We start from the raw sequence: 17,306 nt of genomic DNA, 5'->3' as shown, positions 1-17,306 counted from the left end.
TATTATGTTAAGGTCACTGACTTCAAGAGCCCTAGTGTCCTGAAATAGTTAAGCAAACAACTAATCAGCATTGCCAGCCCCAAGCATTCAGAAATCATGAGTCAGGCCCTACAAGAATCATGAGATTTAACCAAAAAAAAAAAAAATGTGTATTTGCCTTCTGGCTTTGGAGCCTTTTTGAGTCATGTTTCTAAGCTTTTCTCAGCAATCATGAGGATTAGATACTTAAACTTTGTCAGTTTTTATTTAAAAAATAAATTCTCACATAGAGTTATGTGATTAAGAGCTGAGGATTTAAGAAAAACATGAGACTCATGATAAAATTGTGAAAGCTGGCAGCGCTGTTCTTTGCTGAAGCATTTTCAGCTGGGCCTGCAGTGCATTGATGGAGAGAGCTGAGTACCAGAGCTTGTTCTATTGAGTTCTTCTTCCCTCCTTTTGTGACACTCTCGACAAAGGATTCTCCAGCCAAACACTGTATTAACTGACCCCACTCCTAAAGATTCCCAGCTGGATGTTTACTCTGGTTGGAAAAACTAACCCCTTCTTATTTGCTTTGCTACCAACAAGGGTCTTGTTTCACTCAGATTTCCGTTTAAATTATTTTCCTTTCAAGTTCACTCTAGGAAGGTGAGACATGCTTTGTGACCAAGCAGCCTCCCTAATATGTTTCCATTGGTCTGGGTATCAGTGGGCTCACTCAAAGCAGTTTCAGTAGGAGACAACATATCTTCCACTGATTTGGACATTGATTTCAGTGTCACTGGAGGGCAAAGAGAAAGCTCAGCAATGCATGGATGGTCTGCCTTTTTTGATCTCCCAACTAAAGAACAAGTTTCTTTGTTGCAGAACTGCAGAAACTCATTAACACCACAGCCACTGCCTGATGTGCCACAATTTTAGCTAAGTAAATGGGACCTTGACAAGGTGGACAAAGACAAAGCCCTGCATGTAACTTCATTTTTAATACACATACTATTGATAAAACCCATTTGTAAGGAAAGCTGTTGCTAGACCTTTTTTAGAACAGAGATGGACAATCAGAATAGTTTTTGAACTACAGGTGACTTTTGAAAGTAAAAGGGCACAAAATAGAATAGATAGATATAATATTATATCTTAATAACCTGCTACAGAAATCTATTTGGAACACACACATATTGCTTTACCCCTTTCCCAATAAATAAGTTGCATGTTAAAATTCTCTAGTTTATATATTTTTTTTCAACCATGGTACAAAACAATATAATCAGCTTTACTGTGGTGTGCCCTCTCTCCCTCCAACCTCTTGAATGGAGCCTGTTATTTCTTAAATGCAGTTTACTCATCCTCAAATTTTATCTTGCAGACCTGAAACTCACAAGACATGTACTTCCTTGGACTGTTGTCTTTGCTGGTTTTGCAAAGTAAGGCCTTCAGCACAAATTTTCCTAATGAAGCTATTGCAGAGTTTTCAGTGAACATTTATAATCAGCTGCGGGCCACCGGGGAAGATGAAAATATTCTATTTTCTCCTCTGAGCATTGCAATTGCTCTGGGGATGGTGGAGCTTGGAGCTCATGGATCCACTTTAAAAGAAATTCGACATTCCCTGGGATATGACATCTTGAAAAATGGTAAGGTCTTCTAATTGTGTTTCTCTCTATATTTTTGTTGTAAAGGAAGAGATGGAGCCTATCGAACAACCATGGAAAGGTCAAGGTTTTGTTCGTGGATTTCTTAAGGGGAAAAGTATGAACACCTGTTAGTTGTTGCACTTGAAAACTAGTTGTTGCACTTGAAACTGTAATTTTATGTGATTTGTGTAATGTGTAATGTAAATATTTTTAGTATAACTATTTTGTGATTCCTTGATGGTACTAGGTGATCAAATTTAGAATAGAAGAAATCTTAACAGCTGGTGTACTGGGGCAAATATTTAGCATCATTAGATAAACTCCTGTTTAAAATTTGTAACAGATGGGCAGATAATACCTATTGTATAAACTAGTTGTGAGTTGAAATATAGAGACAAGAAAATATAAACCTATAAAAAATTCTTATATTCTATGTTATCATTTTGTGTATAAATACCTGTTCTTAATAATATAGGATCAGATTTTACCCCCAGTTACATCTATGTACCTTCAATATCATTGTGTGAACATACTGAAGGGCAAATTTTGTTCACAGGTATTAGTGGTGGTTGTTTGTAGTGAATCTGCTGGGCATTTCCACTTTACTGCATGTCTCTGAGTAAATGTAACTACCCCATAATGTGACTGTAGCTAGAGACCGCCACATCAAAGGATCATAATGATTCTGAGAGGTACTGTACATAGGTGTTTGCTTGGAAACCCGTGAGTGAAATTTCTGGCCTTTATTAAAACCCATTGGACCTGGGGGCCTCTGAGGAGCGGCATTTTGAGGGCAGCCTCAATAGCCCTTTTGCATAGTCTCCTACACAGATGATGCCTGCAGATTATATTTCCTGCCTAGTTCTACAATTTTGCCTCAAAGGCTAGGTCTACACTGGGGGTGGCGGTCGACCTTAGATACACAACTTCAGCTACGCAAATAGTGTAGCTGAAGTTGACGTATCTTGATTTGCCTGGCTCTGAGGACAGCGGCGAGTTGACTGCTGCCGCTCCCCCACTGACTCCGCTTCCGCCCCTCGCTGCGGTGGAGTTCTGGAGTTGACAGCAGAGCGATCGGGGATCGATTTATCGTGTCTACACTAGATATGATAAATTGATCCCCGACAGATCAATCAGTACCTGCCTATACGGCGGGTAGTGTAGATGTACCCTAAGGGATGAAAAACAGACAATTACACTCTGATATTTGAAAGTGTATTCCAGTTAATGAAAACCAGGCCATGCTCGGATCTCAGACACCTACTTTGTATGCACAGCTGTCAGCTCCTATTTCAGCTGTTGCAGTGCACTCTACATGAAGCTATCTCCAAAGACCAACCAGAAGCTTCAGCTATCGTAGAAAGCAGCAGGTTGCTTCAATCTTTGTTCAGTACACATTAAACTCACTACGCTTGTTCTCCATATGTTTTATTGGCTTCTGATTTGACTCCAGGAGCAATTCTGGTTGCTGGGATTTTTAATCTGTGAAACCTGTTACTGTCAGAGTTCCTCGTTATCTAAGAGACTGCTTTTCTCCTTCCCTGGGCAGTGTCCTGACAACTGAAATTAACTGAAGTAATTTTAAAGTCCCTAGACCTAAGTTCCGCTGATGAAGAGTTCTCAGTGGAGGGCTTTAGCATTGAAACTCGTTGTTGTTGTTGTTGTTGTTTTTGGGGGGGGGGGTTTCAGGGCCCCAAATTGTTAACATTTAGGACACAATACAAGACCCATTGAGCATTTCGGAAGGAAACATGCGAGAATTTTTTTTTTCTCGGGATAGGTCAGAATGATTCATTTTGATGTTAGGACAAATGAAAGCACTACAGTTGGCAGGGTTGTGTGTGGGGTTGAGGGAATGGCTCGCTAATGCTGCTTATTGTGGACAGTAGAAACCCAAACTAGTCATTGCACAATGGCCTGCCATGCAGATTAATTCACATCTTCGGTATCTGAAATGGAACAGTCTACAACGTGCACATTCAAGTCAGTGAAATGTAGTATATTATCTTGGTCACTGTGTGTGCTTTTTTATTTTTATTGTTGACCTCTGATTTGTTTACATTTTCTGTATCTGAGTCTTTTAAAAAAAAATAGTAAACAACTCTAGAATGTTAATGGATTTTCTGTACTTGAGGCTAAAATATCATTATGAATTGGTAGTGGGGAGCCTTAAGGAAAACAAACTCCTTTTAATGTTTTTCTTTTTCTTTTATTTTCTTTTCAGGTGAAGAATTTTCATTCTTGAAGGACCTTTCTGATATGGCAACTACTGAGGAAAGCCAGTACGTGATGACAATTGCCAACTCCCTCTATGTTCAGAATGGATTTCACATCAGTGACAAATTTTTGCAATTGGTGAAAAAATACTTTAAAGCTGAAGTAGAAAACGTAGACTTTAGTCAAAGTGCAGCTGTAGCTAACCACATCAATAAGTGGGTTGAGAATCATACAAATAGTAAGTCCCTGTAGTTCTTTTATTTCTCTCTTACTGTAAATGTTCGGTTATGTCGTGCTGAAGTAGGTCAGTACTGGTTGACCTTTGTCTTGTCTGTCACCTTAATCTTAAGTGAGAGAGAAGATATCTTCTCTCTGAGACAATTCTAGCATCGATTCTTAGCACAATTATATTTTTTCCTGTACTATGATAGTCCTTTCAAAAATCAGCTTTTGCCATCACTAACCACACCCTCTCATTTCCTCTTCTACATATAAGAAAATACTGCAGTATCTACTGATATCTACTGGTAAATAATGACACTTTACTAGCAGTCACTCTGTGATTTGAGTCTCTATTTTCTATTTAATGTAAATGTATTTTATTAATGAAAATTATTTTTTTCATGCTTTCTTTCTAAAACTGTTGATTACTAAATATAAAATATGTTTAAAGGCGTTACTGGCCTGAGCTTAGTAATGACTTAAAATTGAGAATTGTGGGTGCTCATTGCCTCTCAGGATCGGGCCCAAATATATTAAGGAATATAAAGTCAGTTTTGGTAGACATATGCAGATCCAATGACAAAATCTGGACATATGCAGTCCCTGTTGACTGCAGTAGAAGCCATATCAGTGTTGCCAAAGACAGAATTTGACCATTGATAAGACTATCACTGCTAAGGTGAACAGAGATCTCTAGTAGGAGAAAACAGTAAATGCAAAACTAAAAAAGCAAATGTATTTGCTCAGATTTGCTGTTGAATTCTGATCATTGCCTGTATGGTGCTCCCATTGATTGCTTGGTTCCATACATACTTGGAGAGCAAATAAAAACAGAGCGTATTCCAACTTGTGGATCAGAGAAAATAATTTTATTTGAATTCTTTTTCCACTATTAGTTTGTGGTGTTAAAATATTATCAATAGAGGCCAGATTCTGTCCTTAGCTGCAACACTGTAAGTCTAAAGGTAAGGCCAGAATCTTTCTAGGAATTTCTACCACACACATATTCCCATGATATTTGAGAATCTAGCTGTAGAGCTGTTATGGGAAGAAATGCGTTATTTAATATGTAAATTTGTGGCATAAATGGGAAAAGTACTGGCTCTTGCTCCAGTTGGAATGCATCCTGTTTTGCCAAAGTATCTGGGAATATGTTGCACCTCAGAGGTAAAATCCTGCCTTGCTTTTTGGAAACTCAGAAATGGAGGGGACAAAGTAGCACTAGCCATGCAGTAGGTCACATCATGCTGGCATAGGTGAATGTACAGTTGGGTGCACCTTTTTGTGTTTTATTAGAAGGCACGTTTTAAAGCACCTGTCTAATGCCTGCTGCACAAGCATCCTTTGTGCTGACCAAGCTGGCAGTCCACAGTCCACTGAGGCCATGATGCACTGACAGGCAGTCATAATCCCTCAGCTTAATGTCCCTGTAGCACCAGAGCTCATTCTTGCCTGGTTGCTATCGAGGGAAGAGCAGACCCTCTCCCTCACAAGAGTGCCGCAGGGGGGTAGTTGGGATTTCATCCATGGCTTGTTAAACACACTCCTCTCAAAGCTTTGAGTAATATGTGCTCAACAAGGTTCAAAATAAATGAGACATACCTGTCTTAAGAAAATATTCCACACCATATAGAAATCTAATATACAGTAATGTGTGTTACCAAGAACTGTTTGGAAAATGTCACTGAAAATGAAATTTCCAACAAGGAAAGGAAAGACTTCAGATTCTGTCTTTCTCTCTCCCCCCCCCCCCACCCCCCCCATTCAAACAAGCTTTTGTGTTGGAACTGAGTAGTGCGTGCGTGTGTATGTGTGTGTTCTCTTGACTGTGGTAATCTTTCTGCCTCAAGGGACATTGCTCTGAATAAACTGAAGTATAAACAAAAACAGTTACTCCCAGGACAGCACGAACCAGATTCTGCCCTCAGATGCACAAATGTGATACCAATTGGCTGCTCTGTGGAGTTCTGCAAATGCATCTAGAGGCAGAATTTGACTCTAAACACACTCATGAACAAATCATGAATTGAGAAGTAATAACCAGATAGAGTGCCTTCTTTTTTATTTTAACCCATTATATAGCATGTTGGTCATAAATGGGAGTAAGGAATCCATCTGGGATGAATTATTAAATCCAGTTTTGTCACTGTTCTTACAGAGTTATAAACTCAAAATTATTTTACTGAAACAAGTTGTATCCAATCAGCTATATCAGGTAACAGACAATGCACTCTGATTAGAATAATTTATTTAGGAGTGTAAGCATAGCAGCTGCTATGCTCAGCTAACAAGCCTCTCATGACTACAGTAGATATAAGATGTGGGACTTTGCCTGTGTGAAAACTAAGTACCTGACCCACTCTCAGGGCTGTAAGCAAGGCTGGGCAACTGCCCAGGACGCAAAGTAGTGGGGGCAGAAAAATGATGGGGGCAGGGGTGAAAGTAACTACAGTCACTTACCGTTCTGGGGCTGGGGCTGGCTCCCAGAAAGGGCGGAGCCTCAGGCGGAAGGGGCAGGGCTGGGGGGTCAGCATGCCCCAGCTAGCCCTTCCATGCTGCCTGCCCCGTGCTGCCTGCGGCTCCAGTGGTGATTTAAAAGGCCAGCCCCAGGGCAGCTGCTCCCTTTGCCCCCTTCCTGCCCATTGGCAGCTGAGGGGGGGTCAAAAGGGGCAGGGACATTAAAGCGCTGCAGGGTCCTTTGCCATGGCAGCACTTTAACATTGCTGCCTTCCCCCCCTCCCCCCCAGTCAGTGGCCCTGCTGGTAGGGCTGCCAAGGGGGGCGGGGTGGGCAGCAGTGTTAAAGCACTGCCGCAGCAACACTTTAACATCCCTGCCCCTTTTGCCTCCCCTGTCAGTGGCCCTGCTGGCACAGACCCTACCTATGCAGTACCAGCCCATATCGGCTCACTTTCACCCCTGCATGGGAGTGAAAGAATCAGTAGGGGGTGCAAATATGCTTGCTCACTCCAGACACTAAAATGCCTAGTGACAGTGCTGCCTGCTCTTGATGTCATTGCTGTTAAAGGCCCCACTCAGTGGGACTCTTTATGTTCTTAAAAGTTAAGCACATCTGTCAGGTGTTCTTTAGATTACAGCCCAAGTCCATAAAAGTTGATCCCTGGGAAGGAAATAGTGACTGTACCGTAGCACCAGGAGAAACTTTAACTCACATTTCCTCAAGGTTTCAGTGTGGGTTATATTTTAAATGTGATGCTTAGAAACAAGTGACTGATAGCCACTTGAAGGAAGGATTTACATACCGACACTGTGATTTATTTAGGTTTTGAAAATGCTGGAAATTTAATTTGGAATTTATTGAGGAAATCTGAAATGGAAATTTTATGTTAGTGCTATTTTTTATTTTCTTGCCTTTCACGAGCTGGATGAGTTTTGATTGAATATTCAATTGTACGTGCAGTTTGAAGCACTCCTTCTTTTCCTTTCTGTCTGACAGACATGATCAAAGATTTTACCTCATCAAGGGATTTCAGTGCTCTAACTCATTTGGCCCTCGTCAATGCAGTCTACTTCAAGGGAAACTGGAAGTCGCAATTCAGACCTGAAAATACAAGGACTTTCTCTTTCACTAAAGATGATGAAAGTGAAGTACAGATTCCTATGATGTACCAACAGGGAGAATTTTATTATGGTAAGCTGGGACCTGGACAGCTGACTTAATTAGTGCAAATAACTAACTCATTGTAGCAATAATATGACGCTACTTATTCAGCCATGCACAATTCTGCACGTTTGTATATGGTTGCCAAACTATATGCAGTTACCTACTTGCATATACACCTGCCCCTGGAAATTTCCCCTATATGCATCCGACCAAAGTGGGTATTCACCCACAAAAGCTCATGCTCCAAGACGTCTGTTAGTCTATAAGGTGCCACAGGACTCTTGCTGCTTTTACCTGATTTGGCATTCCCTTGTTGGGTATTTCTTCACACACATATATGGTCAGTTAAAATGTTGCCTTGACAGAATTCATCTTTTATTTTGTTTTATAATTTCAACAGGTAATACTGAAGCTATTTTTCAGCAGTTGTTCTGTTTTTATCAATTTTAAATTTTCAGTTTGCAGGAAATTATGATGGGGTAAATAATTAATGACAGTAGAAATGAGCGTCAATAAGTTAAGCTTTATAAGGTTTAAAACACAAATTGCCAACGTCACGTGTCAAATATACAAAGTAAAGATCCTTAAATCAAATTATGAAATGTTTCATTTTGAAGTTTTGATTTCATCATGTTTGATGTTTAAGGTGCCTTCCTTATCTTATTCAGAAGCAGCTTTGAAGTTACTAGGCTTTAGAGAAACTGAATTTTTTGGTCTACTTATTATTGCTTTAGATTTCTAAAATCTAACTAAGAGACTGTCCTTGGCTCTGTATACCTATTTCATAAATTATAATGAGTAAAGGATTGCTTATAAACATATCTACCTCAGACTGTGAGAGAAAAGGGGTGCCCAGAAGGGTAACAAATCTGGGTTCTGGCAGACCAAACAGGGAGCAAGTTAAGTAAATCTTTTTTCTCCACATGAGGATGTAACTACACCTGGGGAGAGAAAATGCTAGACAAGTAAATGTAAGCAGTGTATAGTTGAATTGTTTTGTTGATGACACTAAGGTAATAGAGGAGGATTGGTTAAGTGATAAGTAGTATCAAAAGCTGAGATCCATGTTCAGTCTAACTGGCATGTTTTTTTTCTGAATCATATTCTAAGATACTTGAGGGATCTACTTTTTTAAATACTATAGATTATCTTAGAAACACTTTACAAACTTTAATTGACCATCACAAGGAATCAAGTATTAAGAAAAACTTAGTAATTGAGAAAAGATGAAAATTTCAAAGTGCCCTTTGTACATCTGCACTACAGATGTCTGCCAGTTATAATTATGTTAGGGATCCCACCACTTCATGCCCTGACCCCAGATAACTATGCCAGCACAAATCTGTAGTATAGGCCTGGCTTAAGCCTCATTTTAAAATATAATTTAGACATTTGGGGAGCCTAAGTTCATTGAGAGTCAGTGAGCAGTTACTTAGGCTCTTTGGAAATTTTACCAAGCTTAAGCTGAGGTTAATAATTAAAGTTTGTTGTTTTTGCCTTCTTTGAATACAGCGTACCTGTTTGTTATGTGTAATTTACATCTGATAGATTACTAGTGTTGCATAGCGTGCATTTTTCCCCACTTCCTTTAGTAAAGACAAAGTTTAAAGGAAACTCTTATTATGGAATTATATTCCTCTTTTGTAGGGGAGTTCAGCGATGGCTCCAATGAAGCAGGAGGTATCTATCAAGTTCTGGAATATACCATACGAAGGCGATGAGATAAGTATGATGATAGTTCTTTCAGACAGGAAGTTCCACTCGTCACACTGGAGCCATTGGTCAAGCCAGTTGATTGAGGAATGGGCTAACTCGTGAAAAACAAAACGTGGAGGTGTATTACCAAGGTGAGGACTATATTCCAAGTACAACATTTTAAACGGAGGGTGAATTTGTATGTGCTTTGCCTGCTGTGTCATTATATGACTGTACAAGGTAGTAGAGAAGGATAGGCGCATCAGCAAATGCTGATAATCATTACAACAGTGTTTTCTGTTTTCAAGATGGCTTGAGATTTGTCATGTGCTTTGCATGGGGGTGGGTTTTAGAACACAGATGTGAAATTTCTAGGCAGTGAGAGAACAGGGTGAGAATTCTTGGAGATTTCCCATTAAAATTACCTCCAAGAGGCCATTTTATTTTGATGTAAGTTGGTCCAAATTGAAAACTTTCTTACTGTCAGCACTGATTTTAGAGTTTAAGGATTGATTTTACACTGGTTACTTGGAGCAATGATAGATCCGTTCCATCAGATACAAACCTCTTGTCAGGCTTTTCTGTTGCAGTGGTGACCCTTGCCAGTTACCTTTTGGATAAGGAAGTATTTGCAGTTACATAACCTTAGTGTTTGTAGTATGCAAGGTTATTCTGTAATAAGCACAGGAACTTACAGGAATCCCTTCCAATTTGTTTTCCCTTAGGGCCTGATGCAAACTCCACTGATGTCAATGGCAAGACTTTTACGGACTTCAGAGGACTTTATATCAAGCTATTGCATCTGTTATCCTTAGGTGACATTGATAGTTTTTCAGTGTATAGCAAGAACTTCCCTCAGTGATGTGTGCAGTTTTTGAAAAGATGCTCTTTAATCATCTTAATTTCTCTATTTAGACTAGCTGAACTTTCATTATATCTATATATCTAAGAATATAATTGTGCTTCTCATTTATTGTTTTATGTAAGGCTTCTGTAAGCCACTCTGCAAATGAACTGGAGAAAAAAAAAAGTGGCAAAGGAATAGTTTGAAAACAGAAAACAGATGGTGGCAGAGGACATCTGAAGTGCATTATGGTCCAGTGGTTTTAAGGAACTGTTATCTTTGCCACCATTCTGTTGTTGCTGAACAAAGACATTAAATGGTAGTTACTGCTCTTTATTTCAGTAACATTTAATTGAAATGGTGTACATATGACCTGAGAGCCACTTTGTGTGCTGAGAAGGGATAATTTATAATAGTTTTATTTTAAACAAATAAAACTTTCTTAACCAAACCCTTGTTACCAATGTGAAGGTCCTTTTCAAGAAGATACCTGCAGCCATGGGAGCATGCTATGGATTGTGGAGCAAATCCAGAGTTACAGGGCTAGATGAAGGCAAGCCAGGGCCCTGGGCACATCACACCACCCCATGTCTCAAGCCATGCCCCATCCCACCACCACTTGGAGTGGCAGAGGCTGGGAAATCCCTCCCAGAAAGGCAAGAGCATTATCTTGGGGTCTCCATCTCCCCCAGACAGGAGGGTAACTTCTCCCTCCACCCCGAGAGCAGCACAGGTAACCACTTCTTACACCACCACCCTCGTCCCTTGCACTCTGAAGAGGCACGGGGGGGAAGGGACGGGAAGGGAAGGGGCTTGCACAGCAGCCAGGGTGTATCTACTTGGGCTGGGCCCATTACACTGTTCTTCTGTTGGGGTGGTGTTGGCAGGGCCCTCCAGAGCAATGCCCCCATTGAGATGCATGGGGCAGTTCATCCCTCTCAGAACTACTGTTCCAGGCTGTCTGCAGACTCAGGCAGGTGTCATTACATCTGTTACAGTTCTATCACATTTTTTTCAAGCTTTTTCTTTGCAACCATAAGTGCTAGAAACTTTAAAAAAAAAACAAAAAAACAAAAACAAAAGCATAGACTATCAATATTCCTCTAATTTTTTTTATCAATTTGTGGAATAAATTTTGTTATGTGCACTGAGGCGTGTGCGCCACCAGTAGACACACAAAAATTAGATATAATTATATATTTTTAAAAAGTGAAATAAGGATAATTACTCCAGCCAGGACAGGTTAGGCATTTTAGAACTCACTACTCAAAGAATTACATTTTAAGTGTAAGAGAAATAAAAATTATGAAATGCATAGATCAGTCAAAACACTAATATAACACATGTTGAAAGAATAAAATTACAGAGAATATATGTGTGCATTGCAGGAAGTACCAAGAAGTAACAACAACAATAATGCAAGTATGTGTTGGGAGGTGAGTGTGACACAGAGACTGTGTATGTCTGTGTGTGTGTGTGCTGGTTGCTGGGAAAGTTTCTGAGAGAAATCCTGTGCTCTCTCTTTAAGGCACTCACTGAAAGCTCTCCTGCTCTGATCTGAGCCCTGTTGTCTCCCCTCCCCTGCTCTGCGGAGATTGGGTGCATGGACAGGGGGAGAAAGAGTGTGTGTATGAGAGAGAAAAAGTGTGTGTGTGTGTAAGAGAGAGACTGACGGGGCAATCTCAGAAATAATGCACTGTCTCTTTAAGAAAGTCCGGCACAGCCAGTAGGAGGGTCCCGGGGCAGCTGCAGGACGGAGCAATGTTGGAGGGAGGAAGGGCACCTGAACATATGGCTGCTGGCTGTCCGCAGCACTTAAATCTCTCCGCCACGGCCGCTCAAGTGTGCAGCTTACAGGAACACATGACTCTATAATGTCACATGATTCCAGGAGTCAGGATCCTAGGCATGCGCCTATAGTGCGTAGACTTTAATCCAGTCCTGCTGGGTTATGTGCATTTCCCCACTCCTATTGTTGCTCCTCCTCTAACCAACAGCTCCTCTTCTGCTAGTCTTCATGCTCCTTGATATGGAGGAGCCTGTCACAACCAACTGGGAAATACAGATCTTCTACTCCCAACGTAACCTCAGTTTGCACCTTCCATCCAGCACCTTAAAGCATTTTGTACATGTTAATGAATTAACGATAATCAAACTGGATAAAATTAGGTGCCATTAATCTCCTTCTGTATTTTTCAGATTATTAAAAAAACTAATGTGGCCTTGAAATTCAACGTAGAGATACAGTAATTCCCTTATTAAATTGCAGAGATTAACTGTGCACTCCCAGCATGCTAGATTTCTATTAGGATTCAGAGGTGATCTGCAGGATTTTATCAGTGCACTAAATAAACACTTCATAAATATTTTATCCTCTAACTGAAAAGGCACATTATGAAATGTGGCCTGCAGACTCTGTCCACTGAGAAATCGAAAGCAGCAGTGAAATAAAATTAAATTTTCATGCCCCCGAAAGATGGTATCCAATTATAAAATGAACATTTTTTTAAACTTATACATTTGTAATCGGGCCTGAATGACTAGGCACAGCAGAGTTAATCACAACTTTTCCAATTTCTATCTGTGCTATCTGTGTGCAAATGAAACTCTGTATTACTTCTCTTAATAGCAAAGGGGAGAATTATACAGGATTGTTAAATTATACTTTCTAATTTTTCATGTTCAAATAATTGTTTCTAGCTTAACCAGGGGTAAAGTGATCAACATTTTAATCCACTTCTGCTTAGAAGTGAAACAGACCATGAAACTAATTTACAAAAATGTCTCCCAAACATAATTTATTTGAAGAGAACGAAAGAGAAAACTACTGGCTAATAACAAGAGTGCAGTCTGAGCAACTCTTCTTATGGAATGTCTAACTATGCCCGGACTTTAAAATTACTGTCTTTCATTTATTTTTATTTACTTGCCATCCTTTTTAAAATATGTCTCAAACGGGTCAAAGAGTTTCACATGCCACAGTTGGTATGCCTAAAAAACGGGAGTGGGGGGTGGGGGAGAGCTTTTCCTACCTGCTCATTCTTTCCTTGGCCCTTCTGCTATTTCTGGCATTTGTCAGCTCTGGTTCTTCTTGTGACATGATCATAGAGATGTACAGAACTCAGGGCAGAGGCGCTCTTACCACTGTGAATGAGGGCTGTGGTAGAGTTGTCATAAACAGATAGTTAAGAGTTAATGTTTCTTTTACCTGTAAAGGGTTAACAAACAGGGAACCAAACACCTGACCAAAGGACCAATCAGGAGACAACATACTTTTAAATCTTGGTGGAGGGAAGCCTTTGTTTGTGTGTTTTGGCTTTGGCTTTGGCTTTGTTCTTTCTGGGATCTGAGAGTGACTGGACGTACTACAGGCTCTAATTTTTTATTCAAGTAGTAAGTGCAAGTAGAAAGGCGGTTTAGTTTTTTTAATTGGTTTTCTTTATTTGCAAATGTGTATCTGGCTGGTAGAAGTTTAATGTGTATTTGGCTGGAAGTATTTTAAATTGTATTTTTGCTGGAGGAGGCTTTTTTTTTTCAGTTTCTAGAAGCTGACAGACCCTGTAATATTTCATTTTGAATTTACAGTAATTTTTTTTATTCTTTTTTTTATTAAAAGTTTTGCTTTTAAGACCTGTCTGATTTTTTTCCCCTTGTTGAGGCCCAAGGGATTTGAGTCTGTACTTAACAGGGAGGGAGAAGGGTGGAATCCCTTTGTTTTAGATACACGGAGCTTGAATCTGTATATCTCTCCAGGAGCCCACGGAGGGAACCCCTGGAGGGGAGGAGAAGGGGAGGGAAATGGTTTATTTCCCTGTGTGGTAAGACTCAAGGAATTTGGGTCTTGGGGTCCCCAGGGAAGGTTTTCGGGGGACCAGAGTGTATCAGGCATTGGAATTCCTGATTGGTGGCAGCTTATCAGATCTAAGCAGGTAATTAAGCTTAGAGGAATTCATGCTAGTACCCCAACTTTTGGACTCTAAGGTTCAGATTGGGGAAAGATACTATGACAAGAGTATGTTTATGGCCTGGTCCTGATGGACAAAGATGGGGAGGAAGGAGACTGTTTCAGTCATGTTTGCTCAGATGAGTTAGCTTTGGCATCGTTGAAAAGCCCTGTTAAGATGCAGGCTAATATGTCTGAAGCTGTATTAAACGAGCATATAGAAGCCTAGGTTCCCTAAGAGACTAAAACACTGCTTCAGATGCTGAGGGCTTATACTGGCCATCTAGGCAGGTGTGAATTTTACCTGTGATCTGAACTAATGCACTTGTTCCTCTTTTTTTTTTTTTTTGCATTTGCTTTATTTTTATGCAGAGCAAAAAGCAATGTGCTGTGGACCAGTTTGAGAACCTAGATTTTCAACTTCCTCTCACAAACTAAGTAACTTTGAAACGATAACCTCTGGCTGAATTAAATTTTGCTCCCACTTCCTTTTGCCGTGTGAGCAAAAAGTAGACCCCAGTCCTGTTTGATTCTAAGTACTTCAGCTCCCATTGGTTCAGTGGAATCAGCAGCTTACAGGAGACACTCAGCATCTTGTGGGGCTGGACCCTCTCATCCTTTCTCTTCTGTCCTTTCTGAACCTAGACAGGTTTTGGATGAATCGTATTAATTAATTTGCTACATAAATTCTAAACTAAGGACTCTGTCTCTAAAAGGACATAAATGCCTCCTCTAAATCTCACTGTTGTATAACTTTAATCCTTGACGCAGGGCTCATCTTCCATAACTCATTGAAAACTGACATTTATTGGAAAGCTGGATCATATCAGAGAAGTTTAGATATTGTGTTTTGCTATTGCTAGATGATATGGTACCTGCTCTAAAGAGAAACATGGTCATCTACTTTAGTGATTTCTGGATCAAGCCCACAGTTCTAGGTAGGAAGTGAAGAGACAGACCTAGTAAAAATATGACTGCTGCACTAAGGCCTTGGCTACACTTGTGAGTTACAGTTCAATAAAGCAGCCCCAGGCGCCCTGGCTCACTCCCCATCCACACTGGCAAGGTATGTAGAGTGCTCTGACTCCGCAGCTACAGCATTGCTGGTACTCCACCTTGGCCAGCGGAATAACATTTGCTGCGCCCGGCTGGAGCGCCGCGGCGCCAGTGTGAACGAAGTGTTACGTTACTGCGCTGTGATCAGCCTCCGGAAACGTCCCGTAATCCCTTTAAGTCAAGTGGCCACTCTTGTCGTTGTGAAATTGGCCACACGAATGCGGAAATGCCCTTTCTCCTTTTGGTTTCGGAGAAGCCGGCTGCTTATCAGCTCAGAGAAAAGCAAACATTTACTGTTTGCTTTGAGTGAGAGAGAGAGAGAGAGAGAGAGGCGGGGAGGGAGAGGAGGGTCTGAATTTACAAGACAGCATGCTTAACCCACTCTCTCCCCCCACATGCACACACACACCCTGTCACGTTCCACCTCACCCCCTCATTTGAAAAGCACGTTGCAGTCACTTGCATGCGGGATAGCTGTCCATAATGCACCACTCCCAATGCCGCTGCAAGTGCCACAAATGTGGCCACACCAATGCGCTTGAAGCTGTCAGTGTGGACAGACTGCAGCGCTTTCCCTACAGCACTCTACAAAGGCGGGTTTAACTCTCAGGGCCCTACATCTGCAAGTGTAGTCATGCCCTAATGCTCACCCCGACTTTCTCATACTTGGCTATCTCCTCAGCCTTGTTGTGCTGCTTCTTTGCCTCTTGCCAACATCTGCTCTCTTTATAAAAGTCTCCAAAGAGATATTAACATATATATCAAAGCTACTATAATACAGGAAATAATCCCCAGTGTGTAGCAGATGTAGATGTTCCCCTTTGGATGAATGTACTATACAGTCAGACCAGTCGTCTCGCCTCTTAACCTGTGGTGTTATGGCAATAAACATTATTGGGTTCTTTGAAAGTGGATCAGGTTTACAAGTTAATGCTTTCTCAGGGAATAGATCATTGACATTTTTCATCCTCATGGAAGCATGAGGTCATGTAACAGTTTTCCAATGTATTATATACAAACAAGCTTTTATTCAAGCTCAGATATTTCTCTTCTATCTCTTGTCTGTTTTTTTTTTTGGGGGGGGGTTGTATTTGGGTTTGTTTTTGGTCATTGCAGAAGAGTCCAGTTTTTCACTTGCTGTTTGCATTACTCTCCCTATGGTGTCTCAGGATGTTGATAGAATAGATTTGGGATTAACATGTAGGTTTTCTTTTTGTCAGATTCCACTTAAGTTTCAAGTGCTGTCAAATAACTGCATTTCTTCAGTGACTATGACTTCTGTCTAATGGGTATGAAAATTTGATTTGCCCTGTTTTTATAGCATTTGAAGCTCCAAAGTACATCTCCTTTTGTCCAGTTGCCAGTATAAGACTGGAAGATAGATACTTTTAGATCTCCTGGAAATATGCAGTTCTTCTGCTCTGCATGATGCGCGCACATTCTGCCTGCACATTATGGAGGAAATTACTTCCTTATGGTTGAATATCATGTAGTGCAGCATTCCCAAAGTGTGGGGTGCCCCAAAGGACTAACCTGGGGGCTGGGGCTGAACAGACTGCTTAGTTGTTCTCTAGACTGTCAACTTTAGTTATAATAATAATAATAATATAATAATAATAATAATTAATAATACAGTCATCATCGTTGTCAGAATTGATTTAAATTTCTAGCTGTTACAGCTGCAAAGAAATCCTTGAAAATGTGACCTGAGTGTAACTGATACTATGATGTCTCCCTGAGTTTGCCAAGACCCTGAGGTGTGAACAGACCCATTACTTTCAAGGGGAGCTCATTCAGATGCCAATTGTGATATTTTTATTGTAAATTCACCGCTTAACAAAGCATGTAAAAAAGGAAAGAGGGTATCATATTAGAAAGATCTACAGAATCTAAATTGAGTCAGCTGATTCTGAATAAGTTTTCAACAACACATGGCAAAGTTGAACGGGGTGTGATTGGTGTCACTTTTCTTAAAGGAACAGGAGTACTTGTGGCACCTTAGAGAGTAACAAATGTATTTCAGCATGAGAAGAAGTGAGCTGTAGCTCACGAAAGCTCACGCTGAAATAAATTTGTTAGTCTCTAAGGTG

The 17,306-nt window shown here is 40.5% G+C and overlaps 1 protein-coding gene across 1 annotated transcript in view; it reads left to right on the top strand.

The window, feature by feature from the left end:
• Window positions 1-17,306, top strand: part of SERPINI1 (serpin family I member 1) — an 81,274-nt gene that overhangs the window by 41,357 nt on the left and 22,611 nt on the right. Inside the window, 7 exon segments of the mRNA XM_030574559.1 lie at window positions 1,349-1,616; window positions 3,841-4,071; window positions 7,511-7,705; window positions 9,326-9,378; window positions 9,380-9,419; window positions 9,422-9,464; window positions 9,466-9,525. Of these exon segments, the coding sequence (XP_030430419.1) occupies window positions 1,367-1,616; window positions 3,841-4,071; window positions 7,511-7,705; window positions 9,326-9,378; window positions 9,380-9,419; window positions 9,422-9,464; window positions 9,466-9,525 (872 nt within the window). The 5' untranslated portion in view covers window positions 1,349-1,366.

The sequence above is a fragment of the Gopherus evgoodei genome, chromosome 9 (assembly GCF_007399415.2).
Source record: "Gopherus evgoodei ecotype Sinaloan lineage chromosome 9, rGopEvg1_v1.p, whole genome shotgun sequence".
Taxonomy (NCBI): domain Eukaryota; kingdom Metazoa; phylum Chordata; order Testudines; family Testudinidae; genus Gopherus; species Gopherus evgoodei.
The sequence above is the reverse complement of the archived record's forward strand: the minus strand, read 5'-3'. Positions and strand labels throughout refer to the sequence as shown.